This window comes from Xyrauchen texanus, chromosome 28 (assembly GCF_025860055.1).
Source record: "Xyrauchen texanus isolate HMW12.3.18 chromosome 28, RBS_HiC_50CHRs, whole genome shotgun sequence".
NCBI classification, from domain to species: domain Eukaryota; kingdom Metazoa; phylum Chordata; class Actinopteri; order Cypriniformes; family Catostomidae; genus Xyrauchen; species Xyrauchen texanus.
This window is the reverse complement of record NC_068303.1, coordinates 18,648,901-18,661,899: the sequence shown is the minus strand read 5'-3', so window position 1 is coordinate 18,661,899 and position 12,999 is coordinate 18,648,901. Positions and strand designations below refer to the sequence as shown.

The following is a 12,999-nucleotide window of genomic DNA, read 5'->3' as shown; positions in this document are numbered from 1 at the left end:
CTTAAAAAATTAAGTAGGTTTATAAAGAATAAGCATCTTTTTAGATCCACATTGTGCAATTAAGGGGGGTAAAGTGCATTCTACATTTAAGGCAACGTTTTTATGTAAATAAGTGGTCTGAGAGCCCAGGTGTGTGCATCAGTTTTTCAATACATATTTAAATGAGGCCCTAACTGAAGCATGCAGTGCAATTGTTATACACAATACTAAGTCACTGACTACTGTACAAGAGCTTGGGAGCTTCTCTCAAAGAGACACAAAGATTTCACAGAATTGGTGGAAGGGAAGTCGTGTAAAATATTTTTGTGTCTACATGCTACTCTCTTGTGGTACTAAGTTGTTACTACAATACACTAGTTAAAGGGATAGTTCACCCCAAAATTAAAATAATCTAATCATTGAAACCTTCATTCCATCCCATCTTTCTTCTGCAGAACACAAACAAAGATTTTTAGAAGAATATCTCAGCTCTGTAGGTCCATACAATGCAAGGGAATGGTGAACAGCACATTGTAGCTCCAAAAACCACATAAAGGAAACATAAAAGGAATCCACATGGAGTCCAGTGGTTAAATCCATTTCTTCAGAAGCAATATGATAGGTGTGGGTGAGGAAAAGATGAGATAAAATTATGAGAATTGTAATTTTTGGGTGAACTATCCCTTTAAGTCAGGTAAAGTCAGTGCCACTGTAACAATGACAATGTACACATAGATGCATTATAAATGCGCTGTTTATTCAATGCGCCATTTATTTAAAAAAATAACCAGAACACAGTATCACACAATGGCACTGAGTGCTGATGATGAATTAAATTGAAAAGGGACAGTTTGAATGCACTACACATCACACAAATAACACAAATGCAAGTTTCGCGGATTTTAAATACTCATCACAGTACACCATCCTCAGTTTGAGTATTCAATAAATATAACTGCAAAGACTGGTGTTTAGACAGTTCAAATACAGCACAAAGGAAACCATGTATACCATCCATGATGTCTTAAAGTTGAAGAATCATGTGATTTTTTCATATGTCTCAGATCAGGTGCTTCAGGCTTTATCTGTCTAGAGGTGTTGCGTTTGACAATAACAGTATAGCAATTTCCCATTTTTGTAATTCTACACTGTCCCAGTTTATATAGTAATTTTTCTAGCAAAGTTGGTTTGTACTTTACATTTCGTACACAATATAATCTTGAAAGTATTTTAACATATCAAAATACTTTTAGAAAAGCACCGCGTGCACACATTCTTAATACAGATTACTCTGATTGTGTAGACGTCTTGGACAACTTTGCAAAAAATAGGCACTGTTTAAATGTATGTTTACTTGAAAAATGAAATAGAACCTCTGGATTTAGTTCAACTGGCTAAACAATAGTTTAAGTGCTTACTATGTTTGGCAAAATATTCTAAGGCACTGAACCAGTTTTGAAGAAAATTGATCTCGATTTATAGAGAAGGAATCATTTAGAATATCTGCTCAGTCAATTTCAATCAATAGACCACAACTGAAAAAAATAGAGACATAGTTACATAATAAGCTTAAGATGACCTCTAAAACAAATATTATGATTGTGGTCATTCATTGAGTGGCATTTTATATTCAGTGCTGATTGAGTTTCATTTGCACATGCTTGTCAATTTAACACTTTCTTTGAGTATATTATATATCTGCAATACCTGTCATAGAAATCCAACAGTGTTCAGTCATCCAAGAGTCAACAACATCATTAGACATCAATACTACAATCATCAACACTAAGTCTTAAACAAAATTCTTGTATGTATTGTATAACATACTGATAAGGACTTTTGAGACAGGACATAAGCGTATTAATGCTGAGGCAGAAAACAAAATTAATTAACAGACAGTGGTTGTATAGATTTAAGTCAAAGACTACATAACCACACATCATTCCACAGTCACTGCGTCTACACTCTCCTGAGAGACCTCAGAGTCCAGTGAGTAGCAGGAACTGCCATTATCCTGAGTGTCCTTGCCTACTTCCTCTCCCGTGGCTGCTGTAATTTCTGGCTGGACCTCGTAACCATGGAGTAGCTGCCCACAGAAACGACTGTAGCGGTGGTATCGTAATGGCTTGCCCACATGGGCGAACATGTGCTCCTGCAGCTGGCTCTTCTGGGAAAAGCCTAGGTTGCAAACGGCACAGGCCATCTTTCTCTTTCGTTTCAAGGCTGCCAACGGACTGGCGCTTCTTCCAGTCCCGTCACCTCGCCTAAGTTCTACAGCCAGCTCTTCTGCCAGGGCCTGGCTGTGCCGTAGGGCCTCCTCCAAACTACCAGTGTTCACATGCTCCTTATGCTCCCCTGTTTTGTCCTCTGAAGAGCCCTCCATCAGACTGCTAGGCTCGATGGCACAGGCTGCGTGGGTAAAAAGGTGCTCTTGTAGGCCTTCGGGTGACAGACAGCGTTCACCACACCGGGGACACAAAAGTGCTAGAGTGTCATTCTTGAATAGAACTGCTTGGCAGGGGCTCACCTGGGTTGGGGAGAGAGAGCAAGGCTCCTTCTCGCCTTCCTGTTGATGTTCTTCCTCCTCTATCCTCTCCTGCTTAATCTGTGCAGAGATGTCAGTGTCATCCCAGGAGGCCACTGAGGATACGGCGCAGAAGCTTTGAGGCTGCCGCTCAGACGCGCCCTCTAGCCCTACAGCGAGTGTTAATCGTCCGTGTGTGCGATCAGCCTTTGTACTGGAGCGCCCGTCATCAGGGTCCCGTGAACCACCAGCCTTCAAGCCTGAGTTCTCTTTATTGGCTAGCTGTGAAGAGATCTGTATACCATATAGGTTGGACATACGATTGGGGTCAGAGGATGCATCAAGGCCACCCTCACCTATTTTACGGCAGAGCTGGTATGCATGAAGGAACTTGATGCCCTCCTGAAGTCTGCTCTGGTCTACAGGTTGTTTGGGACCCATGCCAGTATACATTATGTGTAACAGGTAGCTGAAGACATCTGGTTGAATATCTGTGGGCTGGATCTTGATACACTCACTGAAAACAAAAGAGAACCAGAAAGGTAATTTGAATTACAGCAAGCAATTTATAATATACAGTATGCAATAATGCATTTAGTAATTGTCATTCCGGCTATATCTGGTGCCTTTATTAAAATGCCAAAACTATGAGTCAAATTAGTACTAGAATGAGGATTTTAATGCATTAATCCCACCGGTTACATTTGTGACCAACATTTTTTTTATTTTATTTGAAGGGACTACAAAGAGTAGTTGGCATGTTTTACACAAAGTTGTCAACTATAAATGAAATTGCAGACTGTCTTGATTTTATTTTTACATTACAGGTGCAAATAATCACATGACCAGAGCCATCTGAGCATCTGAAAGATGAGGTCTGTGTCAAAGCTCCATTAAAGGAAACAAGAAAATGTCATAATGCACATACAACTACCAGGTGCATATATTATTAAAGTGTCTATTATTGATTTAATAATATGATTTCTCTTGATTTCTCTATAAATCATGCTCACGGGTAAAAATATAAGCGGACACAATTTTGACCAATAGCTCAATTATAAAATGGCAGATTTCAAAGTAGTTACAATTAATGAAAAATTTAAAAGAAATATGCATTTATTCTTGGTTTATCATTACTCCCCCCACCCCCCACAATTGCCTGTTAGTAAAAAATATGAAATTATTTTTACAATGTTCTCTGTAATTTTCCACCTGTGACAATTGTGTCCCAGAATAAAGCACATACTTTCACTAACTTTTTAGTTGTATTTATTTTTTATAAGAAAAGGCATGCAGTTGATTTCATTGGGCTATTCAAGGAGTAAAATACATGTGCCCACTTAGCTGAGGAAAGATAAATGGGTTAACATTTTAAATCAAGCATTCTTCCTCCACATGCTTCTTTGATTATCTTATGTATATGTAAAGCATACATACCAATATGTTGGATAAATTATAATGGACATTCCAAGGGGGAGATTTTGCTAACCTGGACTGATGGATAAAGATCATTTTGAAGTAGTTTGAGAACGCAGCGAGGACTGCACGATGAGCCTTGAAGTATACGTTGCCAATGGCAACAGTGCAGTCACACAGAAAGCCAAACTCCCTTTGGACGTTCAGCTGCTGCAGGAGGAATAGACTATGGGCAGACACATCCATCACAACCTCCTATGCCCACATACACAGAATGCAATTAATGTCAACAAAATAATGCACAACCTAAACTTAGAAACCTACTCTCTCCAGGATGTATTATGATACTATGTAATATTATAGCATTATTTCAACATGTATTAAAGGAATATTTCTCTCAAAATACTTTCATTGAATGTGTACAAACAAAACAAAAAACATGAGGTGAACATTCTGTCTAGCATCTCATTTTGTTTTCCACAGAAGAAAGAAAGTCATTGTGGTTCAGGACAACATGAAGGTGAGTGAAATTTTGGGTAAACTATCCCTTTAATTAGTCCTCACTGCTATTGTGACGGTAACTGGCGACCTCTATTGGTTAAAATGGTAATAACATGTAAACAATTTTGAGACATAAACCAGATGTTTACATCTGCATAGGATTATGATTTTTACAGTGACGTATTCTGTGACAATGCGTCTGTAAATACCAATCTTACATTGCTCATACAAATACATTATGCGGACATTTCACAATATCTTAATAATTGTTTTAAGCGGTACACTTCTTAAATTGTAACTTGTTCTAAAGTGTTGTATGTTATTGTTTTGATAAATTATACTATTCGTAATGTCGCAATGTCTGGCTTGTATTGACTGTTTACAGAGCAACATTTTAAGTCTTTGCGTTTAAACCTGACCAGACAATACCTGATTCCTAAAATCATTACACAAAAGGGCATTTAGAAACAGCAATTGTTCGCTTGGGAAAAAAAGGAATTATTGAATGAATGGATAGTTCAAACAATATTGTGGAGGCGCAATTGATAACATGCTTTTGTCATCTGTTTGTCTGGCTTTCATCAGATTTGTCCGCGACAGAATCGTAATAATTGACTACACAGATCAAGTGTTGTCGAAGAAACGGTGTACGTTTTCATGCACCTTGGTAAACAAAACATGCATGAATCAAAGCACACATATAATATATTCATACGGTCCTAAAAAATGCATTCTTACCAACTATATGAGACAAACGGATAATAATTTCGTATTTGTTGCAGCAGGAAAATTCTCTTATGGTCTCACGGTTCTTCCTATGCGATTGACGGCTTAAGCTTGTTATCCGTCACGTGACCATACTGTACATTGGCCGATCCAGGCGCACACCTACTGAAAATCGTTAAAACAAAATTACACAAATAATAATAATAATAATAATAATAATAATAATAAAAAGCAGATGCTTTTATTTTATATGTATATACTCGCTCGGTTATTGTTGTTATTATTTTATGATGAATGTCTCATTCACGGTAGGCTATTAATGATATTTGACTACTGTAGTGGTAAACTTACTACCTAAAATGGGTGAAACCAATGAGCACTTGCATGCACGAGACAGCATAGGCATCTGTGAAATAAACCGTCTAACAGACCATCTTTTAGGATCTCAGGTGCTCCAAAGAGATTTTTTTTTTTTTTCAACAAAAATATTTCCCCATCCTTTTACTTTGTAGAGGCCAATTGTTGTATTATTAACGTGTATTCGGGTAACCACAGGAGGACTCGTCCCGAAAAGCACATTTTCATACATGGTTTGGTTGCATTTTCACTGTGCTGCGCGTGCTGGGGCGGGCTGGATTTGCGTGAGCGGGGCCGGATCTCAGTGCGGTGATAGAGCTCGCGCAGAGCGGCTGTGCGGAAGTTCTTTCATCCGCGCTGCAGAAGGGGTTTCGCCATCGAGATTAGCTTTTCTCTTCCCAAGTTTTTGCTTGGACGAAAGCAAACGACGTGGAACTTCTTCTATCTGTGTTTTAACTCGCAGTTTTTGTTCGCTACAAGTTAGCGCCCATTACCGTCGGTGAGTATTTTCTTTTGTGTCTTTTGCGTGTAAACATGAACTGCTGAAATGTGACGCGTATGTGCGGGAAGCTGCGAGGGGGTGGCACTGCATGCTTGCGTGAGAGATTTCCCTACTACTATGGTCAGATACATTGTATTCTGGCGTCTCTCGATAGCAGATCCTTTTAAATCTTTCTATTGTGAATCTTGTTAATCGTATGACCGGATATGTAGTTCGTAGTTGTTCATATAGTTTGATTTTACTTTTAAGTGCGGTGTGATTGACAGCCACAACGCCCGCAAGATTCTGTCTCCGAAATAGGCCAATGAGAACGCGTGGGCGGGATGTGAACCTCTCCGTGTGGCTTTATGTTTGCTTCAAACCAACTCTTAATCCTTGTGTTTGATCTTCTTCTCCCAAGACGTGTTTTCATGATATGCTCAATTGTAAAATACAAATTTGCACAGAAACGTGATATCCCAGTGTAGACTGTAGAATTATTATTTATGAAATAATTTTGCCCCAATTGTGTAGAATTTTACATTTTTAGTTGCTATACAGTGCAACGCACAATATAAGACATATTATTTATTCATATAATTTTCAATATGAACCAAAAATCATGCCTATGAAATTAAAATATAGTAGTCAAATAATAGATAAATAACTTATACATATTTTCAATGTTATATATTGATATGCTGTTCCATAGAGTTAAATGGACATGGCTTATTAATTTAAAGGAATATCAGGTGTTCAAAACGTAGTCAAGCTCAGTCTCACATATATGGCATAATGTTGATTACCACAAAAACGTATTTAGACTTTCCCTTTTTTTCTTTAAAAAAGCAAAACATCTGGATTCCAGTAAGGCACTTACAATGGAAGTGAATGGGGCCAGTCAGTTTCAAAAGTATAGCCACAAGATGTAAACAATATGCATGTTAACATCATTTGTGTGATAAAATCGCCTACTAACCTTTTCTATGTAATGTTATATATACATTTACAACTTCGTTGCTATGACAACGTAACATCTGTGACAAGGGCCTAGAAGTTTATCCGCCTAGAACAGTAGTTCATTACAAAAAACAAAGTTTTAAACAAACATACAATTCAAAAAATAGTTTTATAAGAATGTATGTAATTGCTTTTATAAAATTAAAAGCTTCACATTTCTGCCTTTTAAACCTTCCATAAAATTGGCTCCATTCACTTCAATTGTAATTGCCACGCTATAACTTAGACTTTTTTCTTCTTTTTTTTTTAAAGTGGGATGAGTGGAAATTTATTTTTGTGTTAATCAACATTATGCTTCAAGTTCTGTCATGATAATGTGATAAGGTTTCTACAAACTTGAGTTTTGCTGATGCACAATTATTTTTCTTGACGATTCTGCACAGGGTAATGGCACGGCCAAGCCACAGCGAGCATGTCCTGCAGCAGCTCAACAACCAAAGGGAGTGGGGTTTCCTCTGTGACTGCTGTATTGCCATAGGGGACATTTACTTCAGGGCTCATAAGGCTGTGCTGGCAGCCTGCAGCTCGTACTTTAGAATGATGTTCATCAGGGACCAGCAGGCAACAGCACGGTTTGATCTCAGCAACATGCAAATCAGCGCAGAGTGCTTTGATCTCATCCTGCAACTTATGTACCTTGGTCGCATTGCTGTGGATCACTATGAGTTTGAGGAGCTGAAATCATCCATGGCCTACCTACAAATGTACTACATCCCTGACTCACTTGAGGACCTCAGAGACATCCGGACATCCAATCTGACTCCTTCGTCCTCTGCGTCATCCTCTTCATCATCTAGCTCCTCATCCTCATCCAGTGTAGTGGGAGGTAAGATGATGTTTGGTGTTCGAATGTTTGAGCAGCCAAGGCCTAGCCCTGTTGAGACTGAGCATGCTCCCACGGCTTCAACCACAACTACTCGTCAGAACATTAACATCTCAACTGTCAGGCCTGCTGAAGATGTGGTCATACCACACCCTCCACCACACTCGGAGACCGTTGTAGACCAGCCATGTGACTTGAGGAAGAGGACTCCGGTCCGAAGCTCTGCTATGAAAGAACGTCCTCGGTTTGGTCGCACTTACACATGTGATGATTGCGGCTTTGTCTTCAGCTGTGAAAAGCTGCTCATTGAACATATCCTCACATGCACCAATCGCAAAGCTTTCCAGGCACCCAAAGTCAGTAAAGAGGTTTATTGTGACACTGGCAAAGCAGAGAGTTCAACCTCAGAGGGGACAGATGAACACAGAACAGTTTGCAAACGGGAAGATGACTGGCCAGACTACAAGCCTGACACAGAGACTGTGATCAGGTCTGTCTCCACTGGCGTGGACAATGAAGCTACTTTCTCCAGGAATATAACCATTAAAGTGGAACGAGATGATGATTCCGAGACAGGCTTAGAAACAATAAAAGTAGTAAAGGTAGGAAATCATAATGTAGGGAGCTGCAAAGTTCGTAGCAGGGCATACAGAGATAGTGTTGCAGATCAGATTAAATTTGATAGCGAGGAAGAGGCTGGTGGATCTGCCATGGATGGTACCACCCATGCTTTGGATGGTAAAAGGAGAGGGTTAGACACAGACGCAAAAGTGCACAGGATCAAGGAAGAAAAGAAAGATGGCATTTGTATTCCGTGTGAATTGTGTGGAGTCCTGCTGACAGAGGAGGATCAGTCTGCTCATTACATCTCCAGCCACATGGGACATATCTGCGCCTGTGGAAGGTGCGGCCAAGTGCTCATTAAAGGCAGGCAGCTGCAGGAGCATGCCGAGCGCTGTGGTGAGCCCCAGGGACTTGAGAATGACTCCCCAGGTGAGGATTCACCTCTGCTTGAAGATGGCGAGGCTATGGAAGAGGGCTTACTGGAAGGGACTGGCATGAGCTTTCGCTGTCCTCTCTGTGGTTTGATATTTGAAAGTGAGAGTCTTGCTGTTGAGCACACATTGGCTTGTCCTGAACAGGAACCTTTCCGGCCTGTCCTGTTAGACGACGGTGGTGAGCCCGACCATCGGCGCAAGCATTTCTGTGCCATTTGCGGTAAAGGTTTTTACCAGAGGTGTCACCTACGGGAGCACTACACCGTGCACACCAAGGAGAAGCAGTTTACCTGTCAAACCTGCGGTAAGCAGTTTCTGCGTGAGCGACAGCTTCGGCTGCATACTGACATGCACAAAGGAATGGCACGATATGTCTGCCCTGTGTGTGACCAGGGTACCTTCCTCAAACATGATCATGTGCGACACATGATCTCTCACCTGTCAGCCGGAGAGACTATCTGCCAGGTCTGTTTCATGATTTTCCCCAGCGGTGAGCTCCTGGAGAAACACATGGATGTACATCTGTATATCTGTGGTGTGTGTGGAGAGAAATTCCGCCTCCGCAAAGACATGCGGAGCCACTACAACTCCAAACACACCAAGAGACAATGAGAGGCAGAGTTAACAACATACACTCTGCAAATTAATCTTTGAAATAAGCCATACTGTAAATGTGAGATAGAATCTATGCACTTAGACACCAATTCTAATCTTTAAAACTGCACTTTCTTTGTGTATGCAATTCTAGATGTGTTGCTCTATTTTTTTGGTGTGTTTATAGTGCATCAAACTTTTGTCCTCAGTTTCATATGAGATATTATATATAGAGATAAATATCAAGATAAAGCCTTGACACTATCACTGGTGTTGCAGTTGAAAATATTATATAGGTCAATGCTTTATCTGCAGTTATGAATCTGGCTCATAACAAATAGATTGACATCTCTCATTGCAAGAGATAGAATTAGTCCATCTATTAAATAATTATTTTCATAAAGATTTAATAATGGTCCACATTGGCCTATCAAAGTTTATTTTAACTTAGTATTTAAGAGAACATTTGTCAAAGGGGTCATTGTTTTTTATATTATTGGTGGTGCTCTTATATTCCTAGTAAACACAGAAGTCCAAGCACAGATGTCTTTATCCATTCTACTTTCATTTGGCATTATTTAAAGTAGCTCTGGTATCATTACTTAAATGGCTATAATTTTCAACACTCATTTGCCCTTAAGGCACTAAGATATTCATGGAGAATAGATTATGCAAAGTACACTGGTCCTATTACCCCTTGTTACCAGAACACTAAAGAAAATACTGCATTTGATAAAAAGCAGAGAATAACACTCCTGATGATGCTTTTAGCTAGTTGTACCTGCTTAACAATTACACATACAAAACCTAGGAATCTATGCAAACTGTTTTAAATTCAACCCCAGTTTAGTTTACACAGAGTTCCTTTGAAATCAAGTGTCACATTTGTGTATAGTTATATCAGTATACCAGAGATTTTCATCTACTCTTCATCTAACAAACTTCCGAAATCTAACGAAAGTTTGTAATCAAGCTATCTGTTTCTAATAAGAATTACATATTACACAGTACTTATCATTAGCCTACACCGTTTCTATTCTGGTCGATCAAGCTGTATCAAAATGCTTTTAATAGAGGGTCCATCTAAAGCTTAAAATAGGTCTTAACATTTGAATTAATAACTTGATTAAAGTCTTGATGTGAAATCTGAGAATGTGGAAATGCCATATAATGCTTGAACAAGGGTGTAGGTTAATTTATTGTATTACTGTGTTAATAAACAAGCACTTCAGCTATTGTTATCGTGTTTAAATCTCCCATGAAATAGCCAGGTTGGTTTTGAGTTTTGTTTGTTTTGAAGTGACATTGATTCTGGCCTGTGAGCAGATACTGTATTTGGAGCTGTGGTCCAAGAAAACTGTCAATGAGGTCATGTGATCATGCAGAGTAATCTAGACACAAAGAATGACTCGATTAAGAACAGGCAGTCTGGCTTAATTTGGGACAGTACTCAACACTTTTGTTTAAAACAAGTCGTCCTGTCCAAGCAAACTAACCTTTTCAGGCTTGCATATAAAAGTTCATGTAATGTTTCGTGTGAAAGTATATAAAGACAATGTTACAGTGGAGTTTATGCAGTTTACATGTTATCTTTATTGTTATAAAACTTAAATTGGAGTTGTAATTAAGGACCAAAGCAACCATGAGTAATATTAATTGTTAACAGCTCAAGCATTTGCACTGGTATTTGGATCATGTGATGATCTGAACCTGGTAAAAATATATGTGAGACTGGAACATCATGCAAGTAATATATGCAATTATTGTTTTTGAGCTTATTTTAAAACTTTCCTTCAGTGTTTCATATGTTCTTGGATTTAAAAATGTAAAATAAAAATGTTTAAATACTGCTAATTTGTGTGACACACTTGATATTCTGATCTATTTTTGCAAACATGAGTGCTAAAGAAATTCTTATTGTCTTTTATCAGACATTTATGTTGTCAGACAACAGGATGACTGCTGCTTTAATAAAGCCCTCTCACTGTTGGATTAAGGTAGCACCACATTTGCCATGCAAATGTTCACTCAAAACCCATCCGGGATATTTTAGGCCTTTACTTTTACATCCGGCCTCTTTTTGTGCATGAGCTTGAAAACGACATACCCAAAGTAAAACTCTTGCAGTTCTTGAACCCTTTGTCTACAAACACAAACTTGGGCTCGTTTGATGTATCATTGTAGTTTAAGAAATTAGTTAGAGCTATTAAAATATTTTGAATAGTGACTGCAAATATTATATATATATATATATATATATATATATATATATATATATATATATATATATATTATTATAATTTTTTAAATACATCTGATTTAAAGCCACATGTCTGATGAAGGTCTGTCACGATTTTGAAGCCACTTGTAGTAACTCCATAAACCAATTATCAAAGTGGTTTAAAACACACCATTCTTTTATATTTCAATGTAATACATTTCACAGAAACCAAAATATACATGAAGATATCATTTTTGTATTATTTGGGAATATATTATTATGCATTCCATATATATTTAAGCATTTTATAAACAATGTAAAAAAACATTGCACTATTTCACATTATGATGTACATAAACTTTTAAATACAATAAAGATGTTGCTGTTATATTTTTCCCCATACAAATGCAAATTTACTTTCACCCAGGGTCTTTAGCCACTGCCTCAAGCCAAGGAGCCTTGCTCTCCCCAGCTAGATCACCATCAGTGAAGCCAGGAGCACACCTGATCCCAATGCAAATTGAACGAAAAACAGTTGGGGAAAAAAAATGAAATTGGAAAAGTCAATGCATTGGGAGCACGTGTGCTCCGGGGTCTAACTCACGGTGAGCGAGGCAGGGGAGGGTGGTTCGTGCAAGTGCCCCTTGGATGTGCAGTTGAACAGGGGGTTTGATAAAAAAAAATGCAGTTGGGAGGAGCAATTCCTCCAGTCCTTTGGTGATGGTGACTGAAGCCGAGGAGTGTGGCTCCCCTAGGGTTGAATGGCATGCCTGATTCCCCTGGATGTGCAGTTGAACAGTGGGTTTGAATAAAATGCAGTCGGGAGGAGTGGTTCCTCCAGTCCTTTGGTGATGGTGACTGAAGTCAATGCATTGGGAGCGAGTGTGCTTCGAGGTCTAACTCATGGTGAGTAAAGCTGGAGAGGGTGGCTCATCTCAGCTTGAATAACATGTCCGAGCCCCCTGGATGCTTAGGGAGCATGTGTTCTCCAAATGCTCAGTGATGGTGACTGAAGCAAAGGAGGGTGGTTCAGATCACAGGTCCAAAACCAGAGTTCTTTGTCGACAGTATGGCTGTAACACGCTATAACTGCACACCGTGCGAAAAGCACAAACAAAAGAACACAGTCCATAGTTTTCTACTCCGATCCTTTGCGAATCGACATCAGGGATATACACTCACCTAAAGGATTATTAGGAACACCTGTTCAATTTCTCATTAATGCAATTATCTAATCAACCAATCACATGGCAGTTGCTTCAATGCATTTAGGGGTGTGGTCCTGGTCAAGACAATCTCCTGAACTCCAAACTGAATGTCAGAATGGGAAAGAAAGGTGATTTAAGTAATTTTGAGCGT

General features: G+C 39.0%; 2 protein-coding genes across 2 annotated transcripts; one reads left to right on the top strand and one right to left on the bottom strand.

The window, feature by feature from the left end:
• Positions 1-811: 811 nt before the first annotated feature.
• LOC127622199 (zinc finger and BTB domain-containing protein 25-like) lies at positions 812-5,262 on the bottom strand. The gene is made up of 3 exons (XM_052096205.1): positions 5,159-5,262; positions 3,993-4,174; positions 812-3,020 (listed from the first exon to the last, which is right to left on the bottom strand). Exons 2-3 carry the CDS (start codon positions 4,163-4,165, stop codon positions 1,919-1,921), a joined length of 1,275 nt encoding a protein of 424 aa, XP_051952165.1. The 5' UTR covers positions 4,166-4,174; positions 5,159-5,262; the 3' UTR covers positions 812-1,918.
• Positions 5,263-5,827: 565 nt separating this feature from the next.
• LOC127622196 (zinc finger and BTB domain-containing protein 1-like) lies at positions 5,828-11,263 on the top strand. The gene is made up of 2 exons (XM_052096200.1): positions 5,828-6,002; positions 7,388-11,263. Exon 2 carries the CDS (start codon positions 7,392-7,394, stop codon positions 9,435-9,437), a length of 2,046 nt encoding a protein of 681 aa, XP_051952160.1. The 5' UTR covers positions 5,828-6,002; positions 7,388-7,391; the 3' UTR covers positions 9,438-11,263.
• Positions 11,264-12,999: the final 1,736 nt, after the last annotated feature.

Coding starts and splice junctions, on each gene's coding strand:
- LOC127622199 (XM_052096205.1), bottom strand. CDS start 4,165: ATGGATGTGTCTGCCCATAGTCTATTCCTCCTGCAGCAGCTGAACGTC. Junction 3,021..3,992: donor ATCTTTATCCATCAGTCCAG/GTTAGCAAAATC, acceptor TTTTGTTTTCAG/TGAGTGTATCAAGATCCAGC.
- LOC127622196 (XM_052096200.1), top strand. CDS start 7,392: ATGGCACGGCCAAGCCACAGCGAGCATGTCCTGCAGCAGCTCAACAAC.